This window comes from Thamnophis sirtalis, unplaced genomic scaffold (genome assembly GCF_051295495.1).
Source record: "Thamnophis sirtalis isolate CommonGarterSnake01/CBP01778 unplaced genomic scaffold, rThaSir2_p1.2 scaffold_4, whole genome shotgun sequence".
NCBI classification, from domain to species: Eukaryota; Metazoa; Chordata; class Lepidosauria; order Squamata; family Natricidae; genus Thamnophis; species Thamnophis sirtalis.
The window spans coordinates 88,049,694-88,063,819 of record NW_028261384.1 but is presented as its reverse complement, the minus strand read 5'-3'; the positions used below and the strand labels follow the sequence as shown (position 1 = coordinate 88,063,819).

At 39.3% G+C, this 14,126-nt stretch overlaps 1 protein-coding gene across 6 annotated transcripts in view; it reads left to right on the top strand.

Annotated features, from left to right (window-relative positions):
* LOC106543052 (charged multivesicular body protein 3) overlaps positions 1-13,292 on the top strand; it is a 47,907-nt gene extending 34,615 nt beyond the window's left edge. Inside the window, exons 1-7 of one of the 6 annotated variants that reach the window (XM_014058950.2) lie at positions 2,557-2,649; positions 2,837-2,905; positions 3,686-3,746; positions 4,613-4,792; positions 8,834-8,955; positions 9,275-9,389; positions 12,916-13,292. In XM_014058950.2, coding sequence (XP_013914425.1) covers positions 2,605-2,649; positions 2,837-2,905; positions 3,686-3,746; positions 4,613-4,792; positions 8,834-8,955; positions 9,275-9,389; positions 12,916-13,055 — 732 coding nt within the window. In that variant the 5' untranslated portion in view covers positions 2,557-2,604 and the 3' untranslated portion in view covers positions 13,056-13,292. Of the gene's footprint in view, positions 1-2,523; positions 2,650-2,831; positions 2,954-3,685; positions 3,747-4,612; positions 4,793-8,833; positions 8,956-9,274; positions 9,390-12,915 lie in introns of those variants that run through there. The other 5 variants (XM_014058954.2, XM_087713321.1, XM_087713320.1 and 2 more) reach the window with 5 other exon arrangements.
* The last annotated feature ends 834 nt before the right edge of the window (positions 13,293-14,126 follow it).

The following is a 14,126-nucleotide window of genomic DNA, read 5'->3' as shown; positions in this document are numbered from 1 at the left end:
TTGTCAACCATTCATCAATTTGGCCCTTTTGTAAAATTTCATTCAGTTGCCTGGCCAATATTGCATGTAAACTGGTCAGATATTTGAGCCAGAAACCATGTAATTGGTCCTTTCCAGGTGATGTCCAATTCTTTACCTTTGTTACTCGATTTTTGACCATCTCAGTTGTTATTTCTAATACTTGCATTTGTTTGTTGCCAATGCTTTTCTCAAAGTCATGTATCCACTTTGCTTCCTTATTGTAGTCCTTTGCATTTTCCCACAATTCTTTCCAGAATTCAACCGTGGCCTGCTTTTCTGGTTTTTCACTTTTGGTGTCACCATTCACATTAAGACTTTGATAAAAACGCCGTTGGTTTAATCGAAATTGCTGATTTTGTTTATATTGGATGATTCGTGCCTCATATCTTTCAATTTTTCTATTTGTTGCTGTTATCTGCTGTTTTACAATCTCTACAGCTTCATTGATGTTTCTTGTATCCAATCTATATCTTCTGATTAGCCGATCTATGGTTTTGTTGTTTTTAAGCCATTGCTCATGCATGTTCTTTAAGTTACTAGCATCTGCCCTTAATTTTTTGACTTTTTGTTCTAATCGGATTTTCCACTTTGGCTTTGATGCTTTTTCTGTTGTGTGACTAGGTACTTTGATTTTAATGCCTAATTCATTAGTGACTATTACAGCTGCGCTGTACATTAACTGGTTCGTTTCCAAGATGGATCCCAATTCAATTGTTGAAAACACTGCATTAACCATTTTCATGATAGGGGTCAAAATTTTCTTAGGCACAGTTGTTAGTGATGGTAAACGTTGCCTTTCCTCATTAAGCAGAAAATGCTCCATGATCTTATCCTTCAATTCTTTTTGTTTTTGAGTTAGTTCATCAGTTGGTTCAGTGATAACTGGTTCTTGTGGTGGTGGTGTTATTTCCTCCCCGAGAGCTTCTTCTGGGAGTTCTACTATAATGTCTTTAGTTGTGTCTTGAATATCAGTTATTTCTGCTTGTGATATTGTTTTTTTTGGTTTTGCAATTTGCCTGAATTTCCTCTAGTTCAACTTCACTAAACACTTTATTCCATATAATAAATCGCCTTTGATCTGCTAGTCGTTGTGCACTAACATTTGAATCTGGATATTGTTGTTTCCATAATTCATATATTCGCTTTAAATAGCCTCTTTTTTTGGGCTCTGAGTTGTAGTAACAGGCCATTATGGCATGGTTTTCATCTGCACTATATTTTTGTCGTTTTGTTGGCTGGTCCACTTGTAGCCCACTTGTCGACGGATGTCCAGGGACCCCAACATCCGCCACGGCCGCGGCTCTTGTTAACCCGCACAACGACCGATGCGGTATGGAATTCTTATTTGTTTTTTTCACCATATTGTATGGGTTGGCGGGGTTTTTTTATGGGACGAGATGCCAACCTGACCCCAACCCTCCTCCTTTCTCATCTGGGCTTGGGACCAGCAATGGCGGAGTTGTTGCTGTTGTTGTTGTTATTATTATTATTATTGTTCAACTTCACTAAACACTTTATTCCTTATAATAAATCGCCTATGATCTGCTAGTCATTGTTCACTAACATTTGAATCTGTATATTGTTGTTTCCATAATTCATACATTCACTTTAAATAGCCTCTTTTTTCTGGCTCTGAGTTGTAATAACAGGCCTTTATGGCACGATTTTTTGTCGTTTGTTGGCTGGTCCACTTGTAGCCCACTTGTCGACGGATGCCCAGGGACCTCAACATCCGCCGCGGCCTTTGTTAACCCGCATGACGACCAATGCGGTATAGAATTTTTATTCGTTTCTTTCACCATGTTGTATGGGTTGGCGGGTATTTTTTATGGGGCCAGGTTGCCAACCTGACCCCAACCCTCCTCCTTTCTCATCCGGGCTTGGGACCGGCAATGGCGGAGTTGTTGTTGTTGTTGTTGTTATGTTAATCTTTGGTGAGATTCACAGCTTTTGGAGCTGGTTGGTAGCTCAACAGCTCGAGTGGTAACCAAGGACCTAGTAACTGTTAAGGTAAGCTGTTCCAAGTAGGGTGATTTTTTGTAGAATTAGAATGTTCAAGTCTGATAAATTTAAAATTTCCAAATAGTGAGGTAGCCCTTTAGCTTGTCGTCGTCATCATCATCATCATCTAGTACCTCAGAGCTGTGAAACTTTTTTTCTGTCATCTACCGACTGTTGTGATTAGCATTTCATAGGAACTGAAAACCCTGCCAGGCGAGCCCTTCCCAACACTAAATTGCTGTATTAACTCACCTCGTTGACTACAACATCCTCAACCGTCTGCAGTTTGGAGGACTAACACAAACAAGTTTTTTCCTCTGTAAAACATTTGTCTTACTTTCCCTTTTCTCCCGGGGGAGGAGCGGGGGGGGGGTTCCCTGCTGTTGCCAACATTAAAAAACGCCTCCCTCCCTGGGTGGGGTCCGTGTGTCTTCTGAATGTATTGGAAGCGCGAAGCCTCGCTATCGAGGACCATCGCTCTACCCTTTCCTCTCTCTATAGTTTACTCCACTTCCTGTTTGTCCCGTAGAAAGAGCTGTCGGGACCGGAAGCCGGAAAAAAACCGAGTTAGAACTGTTGGAGATGGGCTTGTTTGGGAAGACGCCAGAAAAGCCGCCCAAAGATCTGGTAATGGTCGTGGGAGAGAAGTTCAGGGGACCAAAGGTGGGACTGGATGGGCCGAAAGTGGAGGATGAACAGCGGGAAGGTCTGAAAGGCAGGCAGTCGGACCTGGCGAAGGAATGTGTCTAGTTGGGATTGCCGCTGGCGGGCCAACCCGTCGCCTGTTTTTAATTCACTTCTCTATTAAGAACAGCGGAGTCATTTCCCCACATTTCCCCGTGTGAGCCTTAGTGAAGTTGGACAGGAAGGGGCGACTGCCCAGGTACATCCTCCCACACAGCAAGCGTAGTTCTTGTGCGTTTGTTGAAAGGTAATTTGGAACCAGGATTGCTTGCATTGTTTACTGGGGAAAAAAATCTCTCGTTTCCGTAATGCTTCCTCGGGTCAGTAACATCCGATACCTCCCATATCCTTTGTTTGGTAAGAGAACAGACAAGTGACTATGTGCAAACCAAGCAATTGGCTAGGCTCGTGCAACACTGAATTCTTTATTATGGTTATTTTTTGGAGTATTGAGATTCATGGAATCCAACAAATTCTGTCAAATGTCAAAATGTGTAAATCCCAAGTGATTTTTCTACCTCATGTATATATTTGAAGCATATGCCTAAAGAATAATCCTTCTGATTTGATAAACAAATGTAAATGTGTAAGCTACACTGAGAGAGAGCTCCATTATAAAGTGGCATTGTTATTTATGTGATTATGCCTCAAAGAACAGCCTTTCAGTGTTTAGGTCACAAACAAGTGTGTTTGTGACCTCAGAGTCAAAGATTGGTCCTCAGAGTCTTGTTGTCAGACTCTGATACTTGTTGGATTTCATCACAGTAGCCTCACAGAACTTTATTGCTGCTTTCTATAAAAATATCTCTCCATGCATTTAGCTTATAATTCCCCTCATTCCTCAAATGATTGTAATAAAAACATGGGGAAGGACTAGGTTTGGAGAAGGTTACCTGAGTGGAAAAAGTCCCCTGAATAACAAACGTTCATAATTTTGAGCTCAATCTCTTAAACTTATTTCTAATATTTATATCTTCAGGTCAATGAGTGGTCACTGAAAATACGGAAAGAAATGAGGGTGATTGATAGACAAATTAGAGGTCTGTATTTCCACACTTTTTCTCTGAAAGTGGTAACGTTAAGTGGTAACGTTAAGAACCTTTTTCTAATTTGGTTAGTGGTATAAAATTGTTGCTCACATTTCTGCCATGAGTAATTAACTAGGTTATCTGTTATGAGTACAGCTTCCATATGTTTTATACTAGAGTGGTTAGATTATTTCACATAGCTGCCTTTTTGTATATACTTCCCTGATTAAAGGGCAACTGGAACCAAGCACAACATGCACTCAGGTGATCCAGTTAAAATAGCCCTGACCATGACCGTTGTTAAATTTTTCAAGACTTATATTAGATATTGGTGGCTGTTAAGTTCTTCCAAAATAAGCTAAAATATATGTGTCAATATATTCTTGGAAAATGTTTTTTGAAAAATTCAGATTAGACTTAGGATATTAAGATCCAAGAGTCCATGAGAAATGGTAGCTAAGATTGGCCTCGGACTTGAGAGCTCCAATTTCAAGCCTACTTTAGCAATATAAAGTCATTCTATTTAAGCCTAAGTACTTAACTGATTCATTATTAAGAGAATGAAATAAAGAGAAATCCTCATGTAAGCTAACTTGAATTCCTGGAAAAAGATGAAATATGTCTCTTAAGAAGCCAGAACACATAGCTACTAAATCCCACTTCATATTCTTAGAAAGATTAAAGAGCATTTTTGATGAGGTAAAAAAATTTAAGAAAGGATATTCAGTATTAATGGTAAATCTTGTTGCTGGCGTACAGCTTGGTGACAAAAAAATATCACTTGTTTTTCCCATGTTAATATGATGTCAGGAAATATTCCTCTTTAAAATCCTGAAATAAACCCTTTTAAACCCTACTTTTATTTTTCTTTAATTCAGATATTCAGAGAGAAGAAGAAAAGGTAAAAAGATCAATTAAAGATGCTGCAAAAAAGGGGCAAAAAGATGTGTGTATTATCCTGGCCAAGGAAATGATCCGTTCACGCAAGGCTGTGAGTAAACTGTATGCTTCCAGGGCCCACATGAATTCAGTCCTGATGGGGATGAAGAACCAACTAGGTAAGGTTATATTTATATTTATATTTATATTTATATTTATATCTATACTTAGGGCAGCAAAAAGATCGCACATAGCCACCCTGGTAGCATCCGCTGAGTCCCGCCCAGCCGCCCTGTTTAGGATAACCCGCTCCCTATTGAACAAAAGGGAGGCGGGGGAACCCTTGCAGGGCAGAGCTGAAGAATATGCCCAATTCTTAGCGGACAAAATTGCTCGGTTTCGGTCGGACTTGGACTCCACCCCCGCAGTTCCAGCCGAGGCGCAGGGGGACCAAGTTGAACAGCTCTGGGTTGAGTTTCAAGACGTTACCCCCGGGGATGTGGACAAGGCCATGAGAGCTGTAAGTACTTCCACCTGCGTTCTGGATCCGTGTCCCTCATGGCTGGTTACTAACTGCAGTGAGGTGACACGAGGCTGGATCCAGGCGGTTGTGACCGCCTCCCTTCGGGAGGGGAACTTCCCCGCCGCACTGAAAGCGGCGGTGGTGAGACCCCTCCTGAAGAAACCATCCTTGGATCCAGCTGTTCTTAATAGCTATCGTCCAGTCTCCAACCTTCCCTTCCTGGGGAAGGTTGTTGAGAAGGTGGTGGCCTTCCAGCTCCAACGGTCCTTGGAGGAAGCAAACTATCTAGACCCCTTCCAGTCAGGCTTCAGGCCCGGTTACAGCACAGAAACCGCTTTGGTCGCATTGATGGATGATCTCTGGAGAGCCAGAGATAAAGGACGTTCCTCCATCCTGGTCCTCCTTGACCTCTCAGCGGCTTTCGATACCATCGACCATGGTATCCTTCTGCGACGACTGCGGGAGGTGGGAGTGGGAGGCACCGTGTTACGGTGGTTCTCCTCCTACCTCTCGGACAGGTCGCAGTCGGTGTTAGTGGGGGGGCAGAGATCGTCCCCTAGGCCCCTAAATTATGGGGTGCCTCAGGGTTCGGTCTTATCCCCCCTACTATTCAACATCTACATGAAACCGCTGGGAGAGATCATCCGCAGGCACGGGATTAGATACCATCAATATGCGGACGATACTCAATTGTATCTGTCCGCCCCGTGCCAAATCAATGAAGCGGTTGACGTGATGAGCCGGGGTCTTGAGGCCGTTATGGACTGGATGAGGGTGAACAAGCTTGTGCTCAACCCAGAAAAGACCGAGTGGCTGTTGTGTTTCCCTCCCAAAGATTTGGCTATTATTCCACCACTCAGGCTGGGGGGTCAAATTTTATACCCCTCAGAGAGGGTTCGCAACTTGGGAGTCCTCCTGGATCCACAGCTGTCATTTGACCACCACTTAACGGCTGTGACCAGGGGGGCATTCGCCCAGGTTCGCCTGGTGCGCCAGTTGCGACCCTACCTGAATCGGGAGGCTCTCACAACAGTCACTCGGGCCCTTGTGACCTCTAGGCTGGAATACTGCAATGTGCTCTACATGGGGCTGCCCTTGAGGAGCATCCGGCGACTTCAGCTAGTGCAGAATGCAGCCGCGCGAGTGATTGCGGGTGCACCCCGATTCACCCGCATAACACCTATCCTCCGCGAGCTGCGCTGGCTACCTGTTGATCTCCGGATGCGCTTCAAGGTGCTATTAATCACCCATAAAGCCCTACATGGCAGTGGATCTGGATACTTGAGAGACCGCCTTCTGCCAATTACATCCCTACGACCGATAAGATCTCATAGATTAGGCCTCCTCCGTATTCCATCGGCCAGCCAGTGTCGGCTGGCAACTACAAGGAGGAGGGCCTTCTCAGCAGTAGCCCCGACCCTTTGGAACGAGCTCCCCGTGGAGATTCGTACCCTCTCCACCGTCCAGGCCTTCCGCATAGCCTTGAAGAACTGGCTCGCCCGTCAGGCCTGGGGATAGGATAGTTACCCGCCCGAATGATGAGTGTTTGTTGTTTGCTATTTTATTACATGTTTTGTCCTACTGTCTGTATTCCCCTTTCCCAGTTTTTGTGTGAGCCGCCCTGAGTCCCCTCAGGGAAAAGGGCGGCCTACAAATTCTAATAAAATTCTAAAATTCTAAATAGAAATATTAATAAAATACATTAATTAAAATGTAATAAGGTTAATACACCAACTCACAAAACCAATAATAGTGTTTGGAATAAAAAATAGTCCTTCTAAACTGTGTGCACATGTGCTGTCCTGCATCAGACTTGTCTTATTGGAGAGATGGGCAGCATATAAAGATCCCATTTGAGCTATCCTGGTTTCACATTATTAACTGGATTTTTGAAAAGGGACATACACATTTAGAGGTACTAATTAGTTTCAAGTTATCTATGCTAGAATACAGTGGTGTGATGGCATATTAGCTCTTTGTCTATATAATCAGGATAATACTTCTGAAAGAAGACTTTGACCTTAATTAAGCAAAGAAGTAATTATGTGAAAGCATAAAATTTGTTAAATACTAGGGACTAATAAATTCAGAGCGCTGATTTTTCTTTTGGTTGGCCAGGAAGGAAGTTGAATAGCATTTTAAAAATTATCCAAATTGAAATTGAGTATTTTTCCATTTGCAAGTTATCCATGTCCTCTTTTTAAAAGATGTTTTTCCAAAAGTTTTAATGTTAGTTTGTCATACTAGAATTCAGAAGATGTTTATTTTATACTAAATTGAGATGTCCATTTTGTCAGCATAGATTATACAATTTGGAAAGTGAAGTAAATTAGACTAGCATCAATAAGAAAGACAGTATTTCTAGTTCATAATGTGGCATGTTTTTTAATTTAATATACTTCTATCACTTCCCATTAAAAAATTCCCATTTAAAAAAAGTTAAAAATCAGCTTTACAATTCAAGAGAATAAGTTAAAAAATTAATACATACATTTTATACCACAATTGGAAAATGCAAAATAAAATCAGCAAGATAAATATCAGTAAATATACAAAATTTAAACCAAGCCTTTAAGTTAAAAGTAACAACAGGATGAATGTTGGAACACGTGGGAGAATGAAAATGTATTTAGAACTGAAAAGAGAATAATGATACCAAACATGAATTTGGTTATTGTGAGCTATCAAGGGTTTGGCATCATTTCTAGTTTGATCACAACCTAAAAGACTCCAAATCACTTGGAGAAATTCTTTTGAGTGAAACAGAGAGAATGTGGCAATAAAGAGGAAAAAAAGAAATATTTTCTTATTTCCACAAAGTAGGCTCAATAATGAATTTGTTCTGGTATTCTATTAGATTTGAAATGATTTTCCTCTGAAAAAGGATAATATTTGTAGCTCAGAATTAAATTGATCCTTGATGCTCTTTGAGCTTGATTGTTTTTATAAGGACATTTTGTTACCCAAACTAGGTAACATCATCAATGCTAGCAAGGACATCTGCATAAAAATGACCAAGCTCAGAGAACATCAAGGATTCATGATTTTCTTCCACCTGCATTCTTGTCTTGCAATGTGCTTAGTTGAAATGTGTGCCAGAGAGTTTAATACACTCCATAGGTGGGTGGAAAGGTTCAGAAGCAGCCCAATTAACATCCTCAGGCAAGTTGATGTCAAAAAATAGATTCCATTGGAGTCAGAAATGTAGTATTTTCTGTCAAAAAAGGTAATTCTAGGTTGCAAAATAACATGTAAACTTTTCTAGAAATTACAACTTCTACTTCTTGCTTAAGAAGTAGAATTTGCTGATCTACTGATACAATAAATAATGTTAACATTGCTCATTTATTAGTTGTTGAAAACATTACTGAAAGGACAAAATAAACCACGTTTAGCACTTTATAGTTGTTTTGCATTATTGTATTTATTGAATATTATTTTTCCTTGATTGTACAATTTAAAGTATTATAGAACAACCGGAAAAATGCTGGACTTTTAGAGACATATTCATTCTTATGGATTTTTATACAATTAAGATATGGGGGAAAATATTACTATTTTGTAATCTTGAGTATCCTCACTCCCCTCCGAATTAAATAGGAAGCTTTATCTGGGTGGCCATGACAATTTTGATGCCAAAGATGCTCTTCCATTGTTCTCAGTTTGATTTAAAACATTCCATGCTTTCTCTTGGCAGCTGTCCTGAGAGTAGCTGGTTCCCTGCAAAAGAGCACAGAAGTCATGAAAGCTATGCAAAACCTAGTAAAAATCCCTGAAATTCAGTCTACAATGAGAGAGCTGTCCAAAGAAATGATGAAGGTGAGATTAAAAGTTTATTAAAGTATAATGAGTGTATCATTTACAAATTTAAAATGTAACAAACTATATGAGAGATGCAAATAGATTTAGAATATGGATTATCTATTTGTGTCTCCTGGTTTCATGGTCTCACCTACCCTTTTCCTTTGTAGATTTAAGATCAGCTCAGAGCAAATGCTTGCCATACATTCCAGTCCATTGAATTGGTGAACTTAGTTTGGTATAGTTAGATCTTTTAAAGGTGTGATTGGGAGGATTGGTTTCTTATTATCATGTACATATAGATAACATTATGATCTAATTTCTGCATATCCTTTAGGCAGGTATCATAGAAGAAATGTTAGAGGACACTTTTGAAAGTATGGAAGACCAAGAAGAAATGGAAGAAGAAGCAGAGCTAGAGATTGACAAAATTTTGTTTGAAATTACTGCTGGTGAGTGGGGGCATAAATGTGCATACAGCTTTACTATGAATCACATTTTATTAATGGATATATAGCTCGTTGTTTTTTTTTGCAATGCCAATACTTTGATTAATTTACAAATTCATTTTTGGTTTTGTTAGCTAAACTAAATTCTAAATTTAAATTAAATACTAGTATACATATATGATTTAAAGCATTCTTGCTTGTATTGATTTTAATCATTCTCTCAGCATTTACATTATACAAGCATATTTTATTAGATTAATTTATTATATTTCTTACAATCATGGTGATTGTATGGATGTCAGAAACTGTTTGGTAAGGGAAAAGTTGGGCAATATTGTTCACTGTCTCCAATTATCAGTTATCATGCTGTGTTTTCTCTAATAGATGTGGTAAGATTGTCAAAATTTCTTAACATTGCGATTTTAAAATTAGAAACAGTTTGCATTCCTTTAAAATACATATCCAATTCCATTTCGACCCAATATTATGTTCTAATATGAATTTATCCCCTACAGAAATTTCACACCCTTCATTGATAGGCTTTTAGTTGTAAGAAAACAAGGAGTAGGAAATATATTCCAAACAAGACATTTTTATTAAAGCCATGTAACAAATAATAATAGGCAGAAACAGCTACTTAAATTAATTGAGTCATTTCAGTAAGAATCAGACATTCCCTAGCTTTTCTCAAGTCCTCTTTTAAATTCCTGTGTTGGTTAGAAACTTTTGGGAACTGAAGTTTGCATAGCTTAAGATAATCATGGTTGAGAAACACTGATCTCGAAGTTTCTTTAAACAATGTGTTATGAGAAGTATTTTATAACATAACAATCATAAAAGTTAATATAATCTATACAAGCAAAATACGTAGAAAATCATTTTCACTTCGTCTTGAATGCACGAATATTATTCTGTTATGAATATGATCTTGAACCTCTTCAGCCATTGGCTTATTTCCCTGTTTTAGGGCCATAAAATTCACCTTCCCTCGTCTCTCAATCAGCGGGTCATCAAACCTCCTTTTAAGTGCAGTCATAAAGTCATTAAAATTCCTCAGGACAGGGGAATTACATTGGTGTAAGCTCACCATCCAAACGGCCGCTTTTTCTTCCAAAGAAAGTGAAACTATTTGCACTTTCATCTCATCTGACTTTAAACCTTGGCCATATTTTTCCATATAGTTGCAAATCTGCATGACGAAAGGACACAACCTCTTTGTATCACTGTTATATTTTACTGGTAAGGGAGGGACTTTTGCACTTATGCGTCTTCTGTGGGGGACCCCTACTCTGGCAACAGCCCTGGCTGGGGGGGGGGAGACTGTTTCTAGGTTTGCTTGCTCCCATCCCCCCTCGGCCTCTTCACCCTCCCTAAATTTATGCAAGGAGTACCTTTGTGCAAATTCTTCCGTTTGCTCTCTTTCCATTTCTCTCTCCCGGGACCTCCGCTTGGTCATAGTTTCTTTCCAGTCTGCTGGGGTTTTCCTTTGTTTCCGTCTGGTGACTCCTGCATCCAAATTCTCATAATCCTCATAATCCTCTTTTTGCCCCACTCCCAAAGTCCATCGGGGCTGAACCACAGGCTTATCTATCCTTAGGCCAGCTAGCCTTTCAGGTAAAGTTGGTTCTGCAGTTTCTCTTTCAATCTCCTCATCATCGCTTCCTTGCAATGACATTTTCTCCGTCCTTCTTGTGAGTACACCCCCCACGGTAGGTTGAAAACTCCTGGTGGGGTGTGAATGAGTCTTTCGCTTACTGTCAGCACTCCTCCATTGAATAATTAGGAAAGAAAACCATGAGACTCCATTGATAGAAATCAAGTGTACTTTTACTAATTATAAATGATTAGAAGCGTAGCAAAGCGAAAGACTGATTATTTAGGCGCGAAAGCAAATGATATATAGAATAATCCATTCCCCTCCCCTTGGCATCCCAGTTACAGTCCAATCATAATTCTCCCAAGTGTCAGGTGTGAGATAACTTCGAAAGGCATCACCCAGATGGAATGTCGGTGCTGTTGGCCTTGGCGGGAAACCTCCTCCGCATGCGCAGCAAGACAGGCAGCAAACTCCAGGATCCTCCTCCAGCACAATTAGTATTCCCCTCCCAAATACCATGCCCCCCTCCCCGTTTCAATGGCAGCCGAAGCAGCAGCAAAGCAGAGGCTGACAGTTTGGTTGTTTTCTTGTGGATGTTTCTTTACTCAACAACGTAACATCTTCAATAGTAGTCTGTTTATATGCAATGGCTTGTTTTGTTTGCATTGGTGGGAGTACTGTTTTCTTCTTAGTAGTACTTTGGCTGTTGTTTATTATATGACTGCTAGTCTATTATTATTCCTGATGTTAATACCTGCTCATCGGGATTATTGAAATCAACTATCAGAACAACAATCAGCCAAGAAAACAACTAAGCTCAGAGAGGACCAATGACTCCACAATTTACCCTCAGTTACATACATATATTATCTTCTATTTGTCCTGGTTTTCAGATGTTCTTTTCATGCTTCATAATGTTCTTGTCTTGATAATATTTGGTTTGCACATAGTAAGTCCTTTCCAGTTTGTTGGGATATAAAAGGCCTATTTAGGGAACCATGGACGTTTTTCCTACTAATTTTCTTCAAGCTTCTTTGCTCAAATACTCATGCTATCTTTACACCATTTGGTTACTTGGATAGCTGGATTCATCCCAAGATACATTTAAAATTATGATTTTGAAGACTCATAGGCAGTGTTTTTAGAATGAATTCATCATCATCATTGCTTCCTTTCAAATGAAGCACATTGGGCGGCAAGCTTCTTCCACTGCATGCTATCCACATATAATGAATTAATTTGAAATTTATTTTCAACTTCCAAAGCTTTAAGTTGCTGATAATGTCAGGCTATAGTTCTAAAGATAAAAATTTGTAAATTGAGTTGTACTCAGAACAAATTATATTAATTGGGGTGAGGGATGACAGCTTCCAATAAAACAGATAGTTCTGTCAGTTCATTGGTTGTGAAGTTAGCATTAAGTTCAGTAAGATTTTTACAAGTTTACATGTTTAATATTAGCTATTATATATCATAAAGTTCTTTCGGTTATTTTGCCTGAACATCTAAGGCCTCTATTTTCTTCAGATTGCTTATAACTCCCAAATGTATCTTCTGCAGTGGAGAGCAACACTTCATTGAAACTGGTCCATAAACAGAATGAGGTTGATGTTACCCTTTGAACAATATTAAACAAGAACTATACTAGAAAGGGTTTTTTCAGATCCCCCCTTTATTATTTTTATAGTGGACATACTTTTCATACTCCTTCCTCCTTTCCCCACAACAATCATGTGAGGTGGGTTGAACTGAAAGTGAATGACTGCCCCAAATACATCCAGTCAGTTTTCCATGTCTAAAGCCAGGACTAGAAGTCACTAGATTTGTAGCCTGGTGGCTTAACCTTTAAATCAAACTGGTTTTAAGACTATTCTTGTATATTTCAATGTTTCTTTTTGTTGCTCAGTTGCTTGCTTTGATTTATTTCTGCAGGAGCCTTGGGCAAAGCACCAAGTAAGGTTACAGATGCCCTTCCAGAACAAGAGCCTGAAGGGGCCACAGCAGCTGTTGTAGATGATGAAGAGGAAGATATTGAAGCTATGCAGTCAAGATTAGCTACACTTCGTAGTTAAAAGAAAAGCAGTTGCACAGCTGGATTCATCTCGCCATAGGCAATTCTGTCATGCCTTTATAATGTAAATCTTCCTACAGAAGTTTTTCCTGTATATATTCTATTTTTTGTGCGCTTATGTTCAGAAATATTTTTTTTAACCCTTTTTGCCACATCAATGTATGTCAGGTCAAAACATCTCTGGCATAATAAAGAGAATCTAGTATATTGTCAAACAAAATAAAATATGTATGATTTACCTATGATTTCCTCAAATGCATTTTTGGATTGCACATACCACGGTAGCATTATACAGATTTCCAGCACTAACTGGATTTCAATAAACAGCTTTTATTGCTTTATTACAATCTCAGCTGAGAGTAATAAAATGGTAATAGTTCATTACAAATAAACAGTGCAAAGGTTGCATTTCAAGGAGGAAATTACCTGACTAAAAAGAAGAAACTGCCTAGGCTTACAGTCCCAACATGGTACTTAGAAGCACCAATATGCCCATTGATACTTTTTTCTGCATCTGGCAAAATTCTTGGTCCAATTAACATTTTATATTTTTATATCGGGCCATTAGAATGGAATCAATGTATTAGTTCTAGTTTTTAAATGTAGGCTAGCACAGTGCAAGATTCAGACTTTAATTATCTGTATTTCCAAACACACCTGTGGATCCTTAAGTTTCCTAGAAATTAAAATGGTGGCTTTCCTGGTTATTGACGATATTTACTATTAAACAAAAATGGGTGATTCCTGGGAGTGTCTTGCATGACAGAAGTCCCCAAACTATCCAGGACATCAATCTCTTCATAAAGTTTCAGATTATTCATCAACCTTCCAATATTTATTATACAAAAACAAGTAGAGGCACCATTTAACTAATAGGAAGCCATTTTGCAAAGGTGGCAACATCATGTTCCCAATTTCCACCAGTAACCAAAACTTGAAGCAGGTCAATGGGAAGAGATTTGTTAACTGAGTTAACACGTTGCCTTTGCCATATTCTGCGCATATTATATAAATTTACTCAGTAGGGACCTGTTTTATATCCAAAAACTACAGATCACTTTTAAAATGGCCT